At 36.3% G+C, this 12,231-nt stretch overlaps 1 protein-coding gene across 1 annotated transcript; it reads right to left on the bottom strand.

Annotated features, from left to right (window-relative positions):
- Window positions 1-978: 978 nt before the first annotated feature.
- Window positions 979-3,499, bottom strand: LOC104091990 (septum-promoting GTP-binding protein 1-like). Its single transcript, XM_009597454.4, has 5 exons — window positions 2,994-3,499; window positions 2,510-2,633; window positions 2,265-2,361; window positions 1,983-2,106; window positions 979-1,361 (listed from the first exon to the last, which is right to left on the bottom strand). The coding sequence occupies exons 1-5, from the start codon at window positions 3,357-3,359 to the stop codon at window positions 1,197-1,199; spliced, it is 876 nt and encodes a 291-aa protein (XP_009595749.1). The 5' UTR covers window positions 3,360-3,499; the 3' UTR covers window positions 979-1,196.
- Window positions 3,500-12,231: the final 8,732 nt, after the last annotated feature.

Raw genomic sequence — 12,231 nt, 5'->3', positions numbered from 1 at the left:
CAAGAGCTCTCATGTCCAGAAGATGAAAGTAACAGAGATGAGGATGTTGAGATAGATATGCGGGCACACAAGGTTAGATAGGATTAGGAATGAAGTTATTCGAGACAAGGTGGATGTGACCCCAATTGAGGACAAGATGTGGAAAGCGAGAGTTAGATGATTTGGACGTGTGAGGAGGCGGAGCACAGACGCTTCGGTCAGGAGATGTGAGAGGTTGACATTGGAAGGCCTAAGGAGCGGAAGAGGTAGGCCGAAAAAGAATTGGGGTGAGGTGATTAGACATGATGACATGGCACAGTTTTAGCTGACCGAGGACATGACCCTTGATAAGAAGCTGTGGAGGCTGAAGATTAGGGTAGTAGGGTAGTTAGTTTAGTGTTCTCCCTGTCATACCAGTAGTATTAGTACGTACTTTAGTATTCTGTTGGCATTAGATTTTTATGACTACCTGTCATTTCTTTCATTGTGGTCTCCTGATTATTTGGTTGTTATCTATGTTACTTTTACATGGCTTCTCAGTATTGTGATTCTTATTTTTTTATTCTTTAATGTGGTGCTTATGCTTCTCCGAGTCGAGGGTCTATTGAAAATAACCTCTCTATCTCCACAAGGTAGGGGTAAGGTTGCATACACACTACCTTCCCTAGACTCCACCATGTGGAATTATACTGGATTTGTTGCTGTTGTATTTTTTTCTAACATTTCTATCATGGCTGACTTGTGCATACCTCAACCATTTTACCGAGTACGTGCTCCCCCTCACCATACATATATTAAGTAACTCTGTCTATCAAGGTTTTGGCGGATAAAAAAAAAATAATCTTTAGTTTTTGCCTTTGCTGACATTTGGACTCTAGTTTTTCATATTTTTATCTTCCGACCGTTAGATCATACCCTGGGGTGTCTCTGATTAACTAACTTGTCAAACAACTCCGAAAAAAATGGAAATTACAACTGCATTGTGTACTTCAAAGGAAATGAGAAAAAGAAAATTGAAATTTCTCCAATGCATAAAAATGTCATATGAAGACAACCCGAATTTTCACTGGTTGAAACAATTTCCAGTGACCGGTTGACTATGCGAATCATTTCTTTCTCTCTGATTTTTTTTTTGGATTCTCTCATATCTACAACTAATATAAAAAGGCAAACTCTTTTTTTTTTCTTTTTCTTAATTACACAACTGAAGAGAAAACCTAAAAATCTATAATTGGTTCTCCAATGGTAAGGTTACGCTCCAATGTCCATGGCAAATTGAAGAGCTTTGCTGTAATGAACTTGAAGATCTTATTCACATTGATATTGTAGGTTGCACTTGAGAAAAATAGTGTTGCATTTATTGCCTTTGCATATGCTCTTGCCTGTTAAAAATGACGTTAGAACACTGTGAATATCAAAAAAACTCCAAGACATGTGATTAGAAACTTTCTAATTTTAGACTACTTTAAAATTCTAAAGAGAAAATATGAGGACTTAAAAACACATGATGAACAAATATCTAATAGAATCCTTTCCACTGTGGGCTTAATATGTTAATAGACATTCGTACTTACACGAAATTCAGTTTTCGACCCCTTAACTCGACTCAAATAGAGGTATCTGGTTGAAAACTCGCGGATATAGGAGGCCAGGAACAAAATTCCGTGCAAGTACAACAGATGTCTACATTCAAACCTCTCTATAACAGTCTAGTTTGTTCTGATATTTTTTGGCTGCTATAGCGAAGTGCTGTTATGAAGGATATATATTATAACATAACATTAGAATCGATTCTGAGAAAAATATGACTTTTATAGTGAATGATTGTTATATAAAGAGGTCTGACTGTATTTGTCTATTAAGCGTCCAATGATATTCTCTCCACCCCTGTCCTCCCTCCCCATTTAAGTACTTTTATTATTGTGTGTGTGTGTTTTTTTTTTGTTTCTTTTCTGTTTATTTATCATAATTATAGTCTTCTCAAGAAAGAATGAGAATTATACCTGACTTGCAATTGTCCACTGCAGATCCAATGGCAATTTCACAAAGTCATCAAACTTTGTCCCTATCATTACAGGAATTGCTGTCTGATTATATTGTCGTGCTTGTTGATACCAGCTAATGACACTGTAATTAAACACGAAAACAATTTTAGACACAACTATGTCTTATTTCTAAACAAGTTAGGATCCACTGTAAAAGCAAATTTTTGACCATAAACTTAAAAATTATGATCCTTAGCTTCTTATTCTTTAGTAAAAAAAAATAAAAATAAAACCTCATACCTATTGAGCGTACAGCGACTTGTGAGATCAAACATAAAACACATAGCAACAGAATCCTTGCAAGCCATCGGAATATTAGTTGGGGCAGAAACATCATCTGCATTATTAACAATCATTTCAGAAAAATTCCAAAATAAAATATTTTGATTAAATTCAAATCGTTTTAGATCTAAATTGCTATTTTCTAATACCCTTTTCTCTGTTCTATTAAAAGAAAATAAAAGAAGATCGAATGCATATATTACCTTTAACTTCCCAAATGCTATATGAGATTCTTGTCCCTCTCACACACAAAGTTTTGTCCATCTGATTTAACCCTTTTGTTGAAAAGTCTTCTTCTGCTGCTTTCTCCTTTCCAACATACTTTGTCTTCAATTGAAAAAACACACAAGAAAAGTCAAAACCAAGATTGAAAATGGATAAAAACGACAAATTCATAAACTAGAATGGAGAGAATCCTAATTATTGTTAATAAAATTGACATATTGCCGAGACTCAAATCCAAAAGTTAACTCACGAGCTAAAAATTATAAATCCAACATAATATAAAACAACAACTCATTCCTCGGCCAATGTAATGTATTAAATTTTGAAATCATATTTTTAAAAGTATAATGATTTCAATAAAAAGAATCTAAAGATTGAATCCATCAAATTTAAATTTCGGAACCGCCTAAAAAATGAGGCCAAGATTCAATAAACCAAGAATAGAAAGAGAAAAGAACTAACCAAGAAACATGTCTTGCCAATTTGATTATCACCCAAAAGGCTAATCTTCAAAGCAACAACATCCTCAGACGAATCCTTAGAATGATCACAACAACATGTAGATGCTAAACTCCCCGAAAATCCACTCTCCGAACTCGCGACGGCGGACAACGGCGGAGAAGCCATATTCATGGTGGTGGTGGTGCTCGGAAAAGATTGATTATGTGACAATTGTCTATAATTAATAGACTTACCTATCCAACAAGCAAGCATTTTGTTCCAAAATGAACTAAAATATTTGTGTAGGATTGTGAATTTGCAAACGATTTTCCTTTTCATATTCAAATGAAGCATTCTTCTGTAACAAAGGAGCAAACGTTTCGTCATTGTTTTTGGCTTTTGGTTTGTTTTGTTTTGAGTTTTAGGAGAGGGAATTATAGAGAAAAAGGCCTAAAGAGGGAGCTGCTTAATGCTAGCTTCTTCTTTTGGCCTTAAAAGTAAAGGGAAGTCTCTTTTGGAATATTAATCATATTTCTTTTTTTTAAAGTGTTTTTTGGGATTTACTTTGAATTTTTACCATTCAATTTTTTTAATTCTTGTTTTGATATTATGTGTGGCTAACGGCTATTGAAATTGTAACTATGGCCGTGTATTGAGGGACGGTTGACCGTTTTAGTAGGTTTAAAAAATCAGAATTTTTGTTCAAACGTGGTTGTCATTTTTTTCCTTCTTTTTTTTAATTAATTTCAAATATGGTTGCCTATAGGTTGGTGAGAGATTTTTTCTTCTGTTTTGGTTCATCTTATGAATCAGCAAAATGTTTGTTGAGCTTTAATTATTACTCCTACTGAAAGGGAAGATCCACATTTATTTTGTGAGTTTTTGGTTGCCATTTATTTTCAGTTTTTATTGAAAACTTTGCGTTGGTGCTTTAAATTATTGATTTTTGACTAACTTTGGAAGAAAAATAATAAAAAAGACAATAATACTTTTTTCCAAACATTAAAATTCAAGGAGGTTATTGTATCAATTCAAAGAGTAAATGGGGTATTATTTTCCAAACATTAAAGGTTAAGATGGTGAAATAAAATTTACTCTTTAATAATATTTTGTTAAAAAGTTGCATTTAGAAACAAGTATATTGCTTAACCTCAAGAATTGTTATAAGTAAAAATTTCAAGTTCACCAAATTAGCTTTTGTACTTTCTCTGTATACTTCTCATTTTTTGATATTCTAGTTATGTGAACATATTTTGACTAATATAATATTCTAAAGCATATTCTTTTGTTTTTTATTTTGCAAATATCGAATAATACCACTTATCAACAATCTTACAAATAAGAAGAAATCACTTGTAATTATTTGTATTGTTGGAATCTGATCTGTGAAACTCTCATGATTTTCATCCCATGAATGTTAAAACACGTGTTTGAGTGATATTATTAAACAAATTGGGATAAATAGGGTAATTTTCTTATGAGGCTTTAAGGATTAATCCACAACCATTTTTAACTTTTTATATTTTTTCCATTGGCTTTTATCAGAATATTAGAGAGTAAATTACATCCTTTGACACTCTTCCACATCAGTATTTATCACTCCCTATAATGTTGCACTAGCCTATGAATTATCCAGGGATTATTGTGGTAGTAATTAATTAAATAATCACAAAAAGACAAATCATAAGTCAATCAGGTCAGGCTTATATTGAAATTCAAAATTCAGAGAGAACCGACAAGTGTAAGAGGAAAGAGTCAATTTTCACGTGTAGCCAAGTTAGCCAATAATCATGCATCAATGTAAGGTGAGAGGAGCCCCACTAATGTTAGTCGTTATAAACAATAACTCCCTCCTTTTTTTTCGGTTTTTAACTCGGTTTTAACTCGGTTCCGATATCCTGAGCCCAACCAATTTGAATTCGCGTCAAAAAATTCTACTTTAAAGGTAAATCACTCCATAACAAAAGCGACATTCATCCTTAGGACTCGAATATTTTGGTTTTTAACTCGGTTCAACTATTTGTTTTGGGACCCAACTAAGTTAAATTCGCACCTAAAAATCTCACTTTAAAATAAATTACTCCATAGCAAAAGTGATTTTATCCTCAACACTCACATCTCAACAGCACATTAAGGATGAACGTCTACTTGCCAACCCACTGCAATATTTTGGTGGTTCTTCTTCCACAAAGGAAATGATAAATTTTGAAGTATACAAATCAACTCATCTAATTTAAAGTTTGGATTTTGGACTCTTAATTTTAAAATTATCTTGAAATTAATTTAGATATTCATAAATGTTACAAAATTAAATTAAGTTTACAATAAATTTGTTTTAAGAAATTGCAACAAAAAAATCTACGAAAATCTACTATTCTCATTGCATTTTAATGACATTATTGTGATTTTAAAGAGTCAAATAATTTTTTCTTTTACCAAAATTTATCATATTTTAAATTTTTCTAATTTTAAGAATTTACACATTTTAGTGCTCCTTGTATAACTAGTTTCCAATTATGTACATTTATCATTGTCCGAAATAAAAATTAAAAGGTTTAATCCTTGTACTATGAACTTCTAATTCTTTATAAAAAAAAGAGTAATAATGTCATTCTTCAAAATAAGAGAAGTAAAGTATTGGACCCCACAAACATACGTGTTTATCAATTGAGAGCGTGTTTTATGATTCTCTGTAGTGGCCCGCAAAACCTAATGAAGGAGACATTGAACTGATTTTATTGATTAAAATTATTGGATGATATTCGTCTGGTTTGGGAATTGTTAGGCAATTTGACATTAGAAAACTTAACAGTTAACAAATGGTAGGCCATCGAATAATTTCTATTTTTAAAAATATATATAGCATGTGAGGGTCATTGATTCGAAAATATATCTACTCAACTTTTTCTCTTTTTCTATAAAATTTATAAAATAGCCATTTTTCATACCTTGTGTAGCATACATGCTAAGGTGATCAATCAAGGACCGTGGCGAGATAAATAGAACCCTATCATCCTAATCTGAGCCTCGGGTACGAGTCCTGAAAATAAAAATAAAAAATCTTAATATGCAATACTTTCCCATTTAATGGAGCTTTGATGGATTATTATAAGTAGCGGAAGCAATCCTAGTATCAAAATCACATATAATTTATTAATAGATTATTATAAGAAGCGGAAGCAATCCCAGTATCAAAATCACATGTAATTTAGACAACTAGCATATATGGGGTTTCACAGGTTATCTCTTGAAGTGTGAACAAATCTCTTCTATTACGTGAGCCTTCAGTTCCATGACGTCTCAATGGAATCTCCATCACGCGCACAATTATCATCCTCGAACGTTCCACGGTCTTCTGCTGTGTTACCCAAATAATATCCAGAAATAACAATTTCGTGTGGGCGAAATTTCTAGTTCTAGCAAAATATGGCTGAAAATTTCCGCCACCATGTCCCCTTTTCCTCTAGTTGGAAAACTTTATGTATTTATAGCACAAGTTTTAAGGGTTAAAACCCTTTTTCCAAAACCTGTTGGGTTTTTCTTTCCACCAGAAAAATAATTCCTTTATTTTCTATTATTTAGGCACCGCAGAGACCACAAAATTTAATTAACAAGGCTTCCAATTATGGAATTAATTTATAATTTTCGAAATTAACATCCACCATAATTACTTACGAATTATTCCACTAAAAATTCGTAATTGCACTCCTTATTAAATTTTGAAATTCATCCATTAAATTTTATTTAACTCTCCATGTTAAGATTGAGATACTAATCAATTAAATTAAATTACTGACGATTTAATTTATTGATTATTTCCTTTAGACTTTCGCATAACTTATTTCATGCGTCGGATACAAAATCTACCGGTCGGGTTTACACATAAAAACTTATAAGCTTTCATAAAGGTGTATCATCAATCTCTAAACCGAGATATGGATTCCATCAACTAACTATTATTTCGCGAATGTACATTATTATTATCTAATTTACCAGGCATATTGACCCACAAAAGAATCTTGTCTTTCAATAAATCAAAACAATAATATACACAACTAATAATAATGTAACGATCCAACCGGTCGTTTTGAGTATTACAAATCCGTTCCCCCATTTACTGCTCAAATTGTGATTTACGGTTGTTATTTGGCTTGCCGGGGGTAATCGGTTCGGGTTCGGTGAGATTTTGGAATAATTTGAAACACTTAGTTCTAAGGTTTAGAATTTAAGTTGAAAATGTTGAAGGGATGTTAACTTATGTGTAATGACCCCGAAGAATTTTTGCTAAGGAAATTAAGGTTTTGTGGTGCCGAGCTAGATCAATTAGTACAAAGGCTATAGAAATTTCTCGCGGCGTCACAGACTTTTTGGGTTGAACAATACACCGGTGTGTAAAGTTAATTTTTTGCCGGAAAAGGGTGATTTTTGTGGCCCACTATGCGGTCGCAGAATCACTCTGCGGACCACATAATGGCCGCAGAGTGAATCAGGAGTGGGCAAGTGTGGAGGAAAGTTTGCGGCGTATTATGCGACTGCAGATCAGTTATGCGGTGCATTATGCGACCGCATACTGAGGCAGCCTTGCCCAGTTCTGGAGGCCACATTTTGCGGGCCGCAGAAGCGTTATGCGGTCGCATATGCGACCGCAGAGTGTGTTTCGGGGCTTAATTTTTCTGGTTTTATAAACCCGACCCCATTCCTATAAAACACTGTTGGGGGTCATTTTGAAAGGTTTCATCTGACATTTTAGAGAGAGGTGAGAGAATTTTAGAGAGAGAAAGTGAAGACTTAGTCATTTATCCATCAATTCTTGTTCAAGGTTTGAAGATTTCACAAGGATCTTGCTATGGCTCCAAAGAGGTAAGAATTTCTTTCCCCGAAGAGGTATGGTGATCCCCATCTGCTTGTCCTTGAGGACACGATTCAACATGGTGATACCAAGGAAGACACTATTGAAGATGATGGTGTATTACGGATGTAGGGCAGGCTATGTGTGCCTAATGTAGATGGTTTGCGTTAGTTGATTCTCCAGGAAACGCATAGTTCGCAGTACTCCATTCATCCAGGTGCTGCGAATATGTATCAGGATTTGAGGCAGCACTATTAGTAGAGGCGAATGAAGAAAGATATAGTTGGGTTTGTAGCTCGGAATTTAAATTGTCAGCAGGTGAAATACGAGCATCAGAGACCGGGAGGATTGCTTCAGAGACTTGAAATTCCAGAGTGGAAGTGGGAGCGAATTACCATGGACTTCATAGTTGGGCTTCCACGAACTTTAAGGAAGTTCGATGATGTTTGGGTGATTGTGGATCGATTGACCAAGTCCGTGCATTTTATTCCAGTTGGTACTACTTGTTCTTCAGAACGGTTGGTTGAGATTTATATCCGCAAGATTGTTCGCCTGTACGGTGTGCCAGTGTCCATCATTTCTGATCGGGGTACGCAGTTTACATCACATTTTTAGAGGGTAGTACAACGAGAATTAGGTACACAGGTTCAACTAAGTACAACATTTCAGCCTCAGACGGACAGACAGTCCGAGCGCACTATTCAGATATTGGAAGACATGCTACACGCTTGTGTCATCGATTTTGGAGGTTCTTGGGATAAATTTCTACCACTCACAGAGTTTGCTTACAATAACAACTACCAATCGAGCATTCAGATGGCTCCATATGAGGCTTTATATGGGAGACGGTGTCGGTCTCCGGTGGGTTAGTTTGAGTTGGGTGAGGCTAGGCTATTGGGTACTAATTTGGTTCAAGATGCTTTGGAGAAAGTTAAATTGATTTAGGAGCAGCTTCACACGACGCAGTCTAGACAGAAGAGTTATGCTGACCGGAAAGATCGTGATGTTGCTTACATGGTTGGGGAAAAGGTTCTGCTCAAGATTTCACCCATGAAAGGTGTGTTGAGGTTAGGAAAGAAGGGCAAGTTGAGCCCTCGGTATATTGGGCCTTTTGAAATACTTAAGAAGATTGGAGAGGTGGCTTATGAACTTGCATTTCCACCTATTCTATCGAATGTTCATCTAGTGTTTCATGTATCTATGCTCCGTAAGTATGTCGGGGATCCGTCTCATGTTTTGTATTTTAGCATAGTATAGTTGGATGGTAATTTGACTTATGATGTGGAGCCGGTGGCCATTTTAGACCGGTAGGTTCGAAAGTTGAGATCAAAGAACATAACTTCAGTGAAAGTGTAGTGGAGAGGCTAGCCAGTCGGAGAAGCTACTTGGGAGACTGAGCGGGAGATACAGAGCAAATATCCACACCTATTTGAGACTCCAAGTATAATTCTAAACTCGTTCGAGGACGAACGTTTGTTTAAAAGGGGAAGAATGTAATGACCCCCCGGTCGTTTTGAGTATTACAACCCCGTTTCCCCATTTACTGCTCAAATTATGATGTACGGTTGTTATTTGGCTTGCTGGGGGTAACCGGTTTTGGGTCCGGTGAGGTTTTGAAATAATTTGGAACACCTAGTTTCAAGGTTTAGAATTTAAGTTGAAAAGGTTGACGGGATGGTGACTTATGTGTAACGACCCCGGAGAATTATTGCTAAGGAAATTAAGGTTTTGTGGTGCCGAGGTAGATCAATTAGTACAAAGGTTATAAAAATTTCTCGCGACATCACAGTCAATGCACCGATGTGTAAAGGAAATTTTATGCCGGAAAAGGTCATTTCTGCGGCCCACTATGCGGTCGCCGAATCACTCTGCGGACCGCATAATGGCCGCAGAGTGAATCAGGAGTGGGGCAAGTGTAGAGGAAAGTTTGCGGCATATTATGCGACCGCAGATCAGTTATGCGATGCATTATGCGACCGCAGAGCAAGTCTGCGGACCGCATAATGACCGCATACTGAGGTAGCCTTGTCCAGTTCCGGAGGCCACATTTCGCGAGCCGCAGAAGCGTTATGCGGTCGCATATGCGACTGCAGAGTGTGTTTCGGAGCTTAATTTTTCTTGTTTTATAAACCCGACCCCATTCCTATAAAACACTATTGGGGTTATTTTGAAAGGTTTCATCTGACATTTTAGAGAGAGGTGAGGGCATTTTAGAGAGAGAAAGTGAAGACTTAGTCATTTACCATTAATTCGTGTTCAAGGTTTGAAAATTTCACAAGGATCTTGCTAGGGCTCCAAAGAGGTAAGAATTTCTTTTCCCAAGTCTTCAATTTCGAGTTTGGGTAAAGATGGGTTAGTAAGAGTATGATTCTTGGGTTATACATATCAATAAGGTTTATGGAAAGATTGTGGAGTTCAAATGGGTAAAGATTGGGTTGGAAATGGTAGAAATCTTTAAAGACTTTAATTGAAGATTTGAGGGTCGAGTTGATGTCAGAATTTGGTAAAATTTGTATTGGTGGACTCGTGGTTGGATGGGCATTCATATTTTATAACTTTTATTGGGTTCCGAGATGTGGGCCTCACGGGCGATGTTTGAGCTAATTTCGGATTTTTATTGGAAAATTAATATTTCCTTGTGGAATTAATTATAATAATTCGTATTGACTGAATCGAATTAATTGTGGCTAGATAGGAGTCTTTCGGAGACCAATTCTCGTGGCAAGGGCATAGAGGAATAAAGAATTACACGGTTTGAGGTAAGTAACAGTTTTAAATTTGGTCCTGAGGGTATGAAACCCTGGATTATGTGTTATGTGATTGGTTTTGAGGTGACGCACATGCTAGGTGATAGGAATGTGGGCGTGCACCGTAGAAATTTTGACTTAGTCAAATTCCATGGAACTGTGTAGTTGAATAATCTATTGACATTTGTACATTCTCTACGTGTTAGAGAAAATTTAGCTGAGAATCGTATTAAAAATCATGCTTAGACATATGTTGTTATTATTGGTACCCATTGGGGTCATTTTTGTGGTTGAATTATATGTTCAAATTGTAATTTCACAGTCAGTCATGTTCATTCATTTCATATCTCAATCTCTATTGCTATATATTGATGCATCATATTATCATTTTTGGGCTAAATTTCATGACATCTTGAGCCCGAGAGACTGGAGAGGTTGATGACTGAGTGAGGCCGAGGGCCTTATTGTGAGGATATTTATGGGATCGGGTTGCACGCCGCAACATGTTTCATTGTTATATGCCATGATTGGCTTGATATAGCAATTGGGATGAAGGAGCCCATCCGAAGTCTGTACATACCCCCAGTGAGCGCAGGTACCTACTGAGTACGAGTGCCAAATGCTGGGTGACTGTGAAGAATGAGTGACTGTGAGGAAAGAGTGACTGTGAGGTTGGAGTGAATGGGAGGACTAAGTGATTATTACTTTGAGAGGATGCATTGTTTGCTGCATTTCACCTGTCATATATCACTATTTTGGAAATTCGAAAAAACATTATTTCCTGTGTCAGTCAAATTTGATATGAAATTTCTGTGAAATATTAAATGTTGAACTTGAGAGCATGCCTACCCTTTTATGTTGGAAAGTACTGTATTTGGACTTAGCTGAGAAGCTCGTCACTACTTTCAGTTATTTATTTATTATTGTTACTTACTAAGTTGGTTGTACTCATACTACACCCTGCACTTCGTGTGTAGATCCAGGTGATCCCAGACACAGTGGATGTTGATTCTTTCACACAGTTGATTTTCCAGAGATTTAGAGGTAGCTGTCGTATTTTGCAGACCTTGTCTCTCCTTCCCTATCTCCTTGTTTACTGTACTTGGTCTCAGACTATTATAGACCGTATTTTTCAGGCTTGTATTCATATTAGATGCTCATTTACTCAGTGACACCAGGTTTTGGGAGTGTTTGTATCATAATTTGCTAGATTTTTGGTATTGTATTAAACATTATGTTTTCAAACTTAAAGGAAATCGTGGGTTATTGATGTTGTCGGCTTGCCTAGTACTGAGATAAACGCCATCACGACAAGTTAGGATTTTGGATCATGACAAGTTGGTATCAGAGCCTAGGTTACATAGGTCTCACGAGTCATGAGCAGGTTTAGTAGAGTTTTGCGGATCGGTAGAGAGACGTCTGTACTTATCTTCGAGAGGCTGTCGAACCCTTAGGAAAATTTCACTTTCTTGTATTCTATCGTGCGAACTTGTTGATTCCGGAAAACTAAAAATTCTGTTATTTTATTCTCTCATAGATGGTGAGGACACGTACTACCGAATCAGAAAGTCAACCACCAGTGCAACCAGTTAGGGCCGCGGGAGGCCGGGGTCGTAGTAGAGGCCGGGGCTGAGGTAGAGGTTGAGATGTCGCTCGTACAGCA

This window comes from Nicotiana tomentosiformis, chromosome 6 (genome assembly GCF_000390325.3).
Source record: "Nicotiana tomentosiformis chromosome 6, ASM39032v3, whole genome shotgun sequence".
Classification (NCBI taxonomy): domain Eukaryota; kingdom Viridiplantae; phylum Streptophyta; class Magnoliopsida; order Solanales; family Solanaceae; genus Nicotiana; species Nicotiana tomentosiformis.
This window is presented reverse-complemented; position numbering and strand designations above follow the sequence as displayed.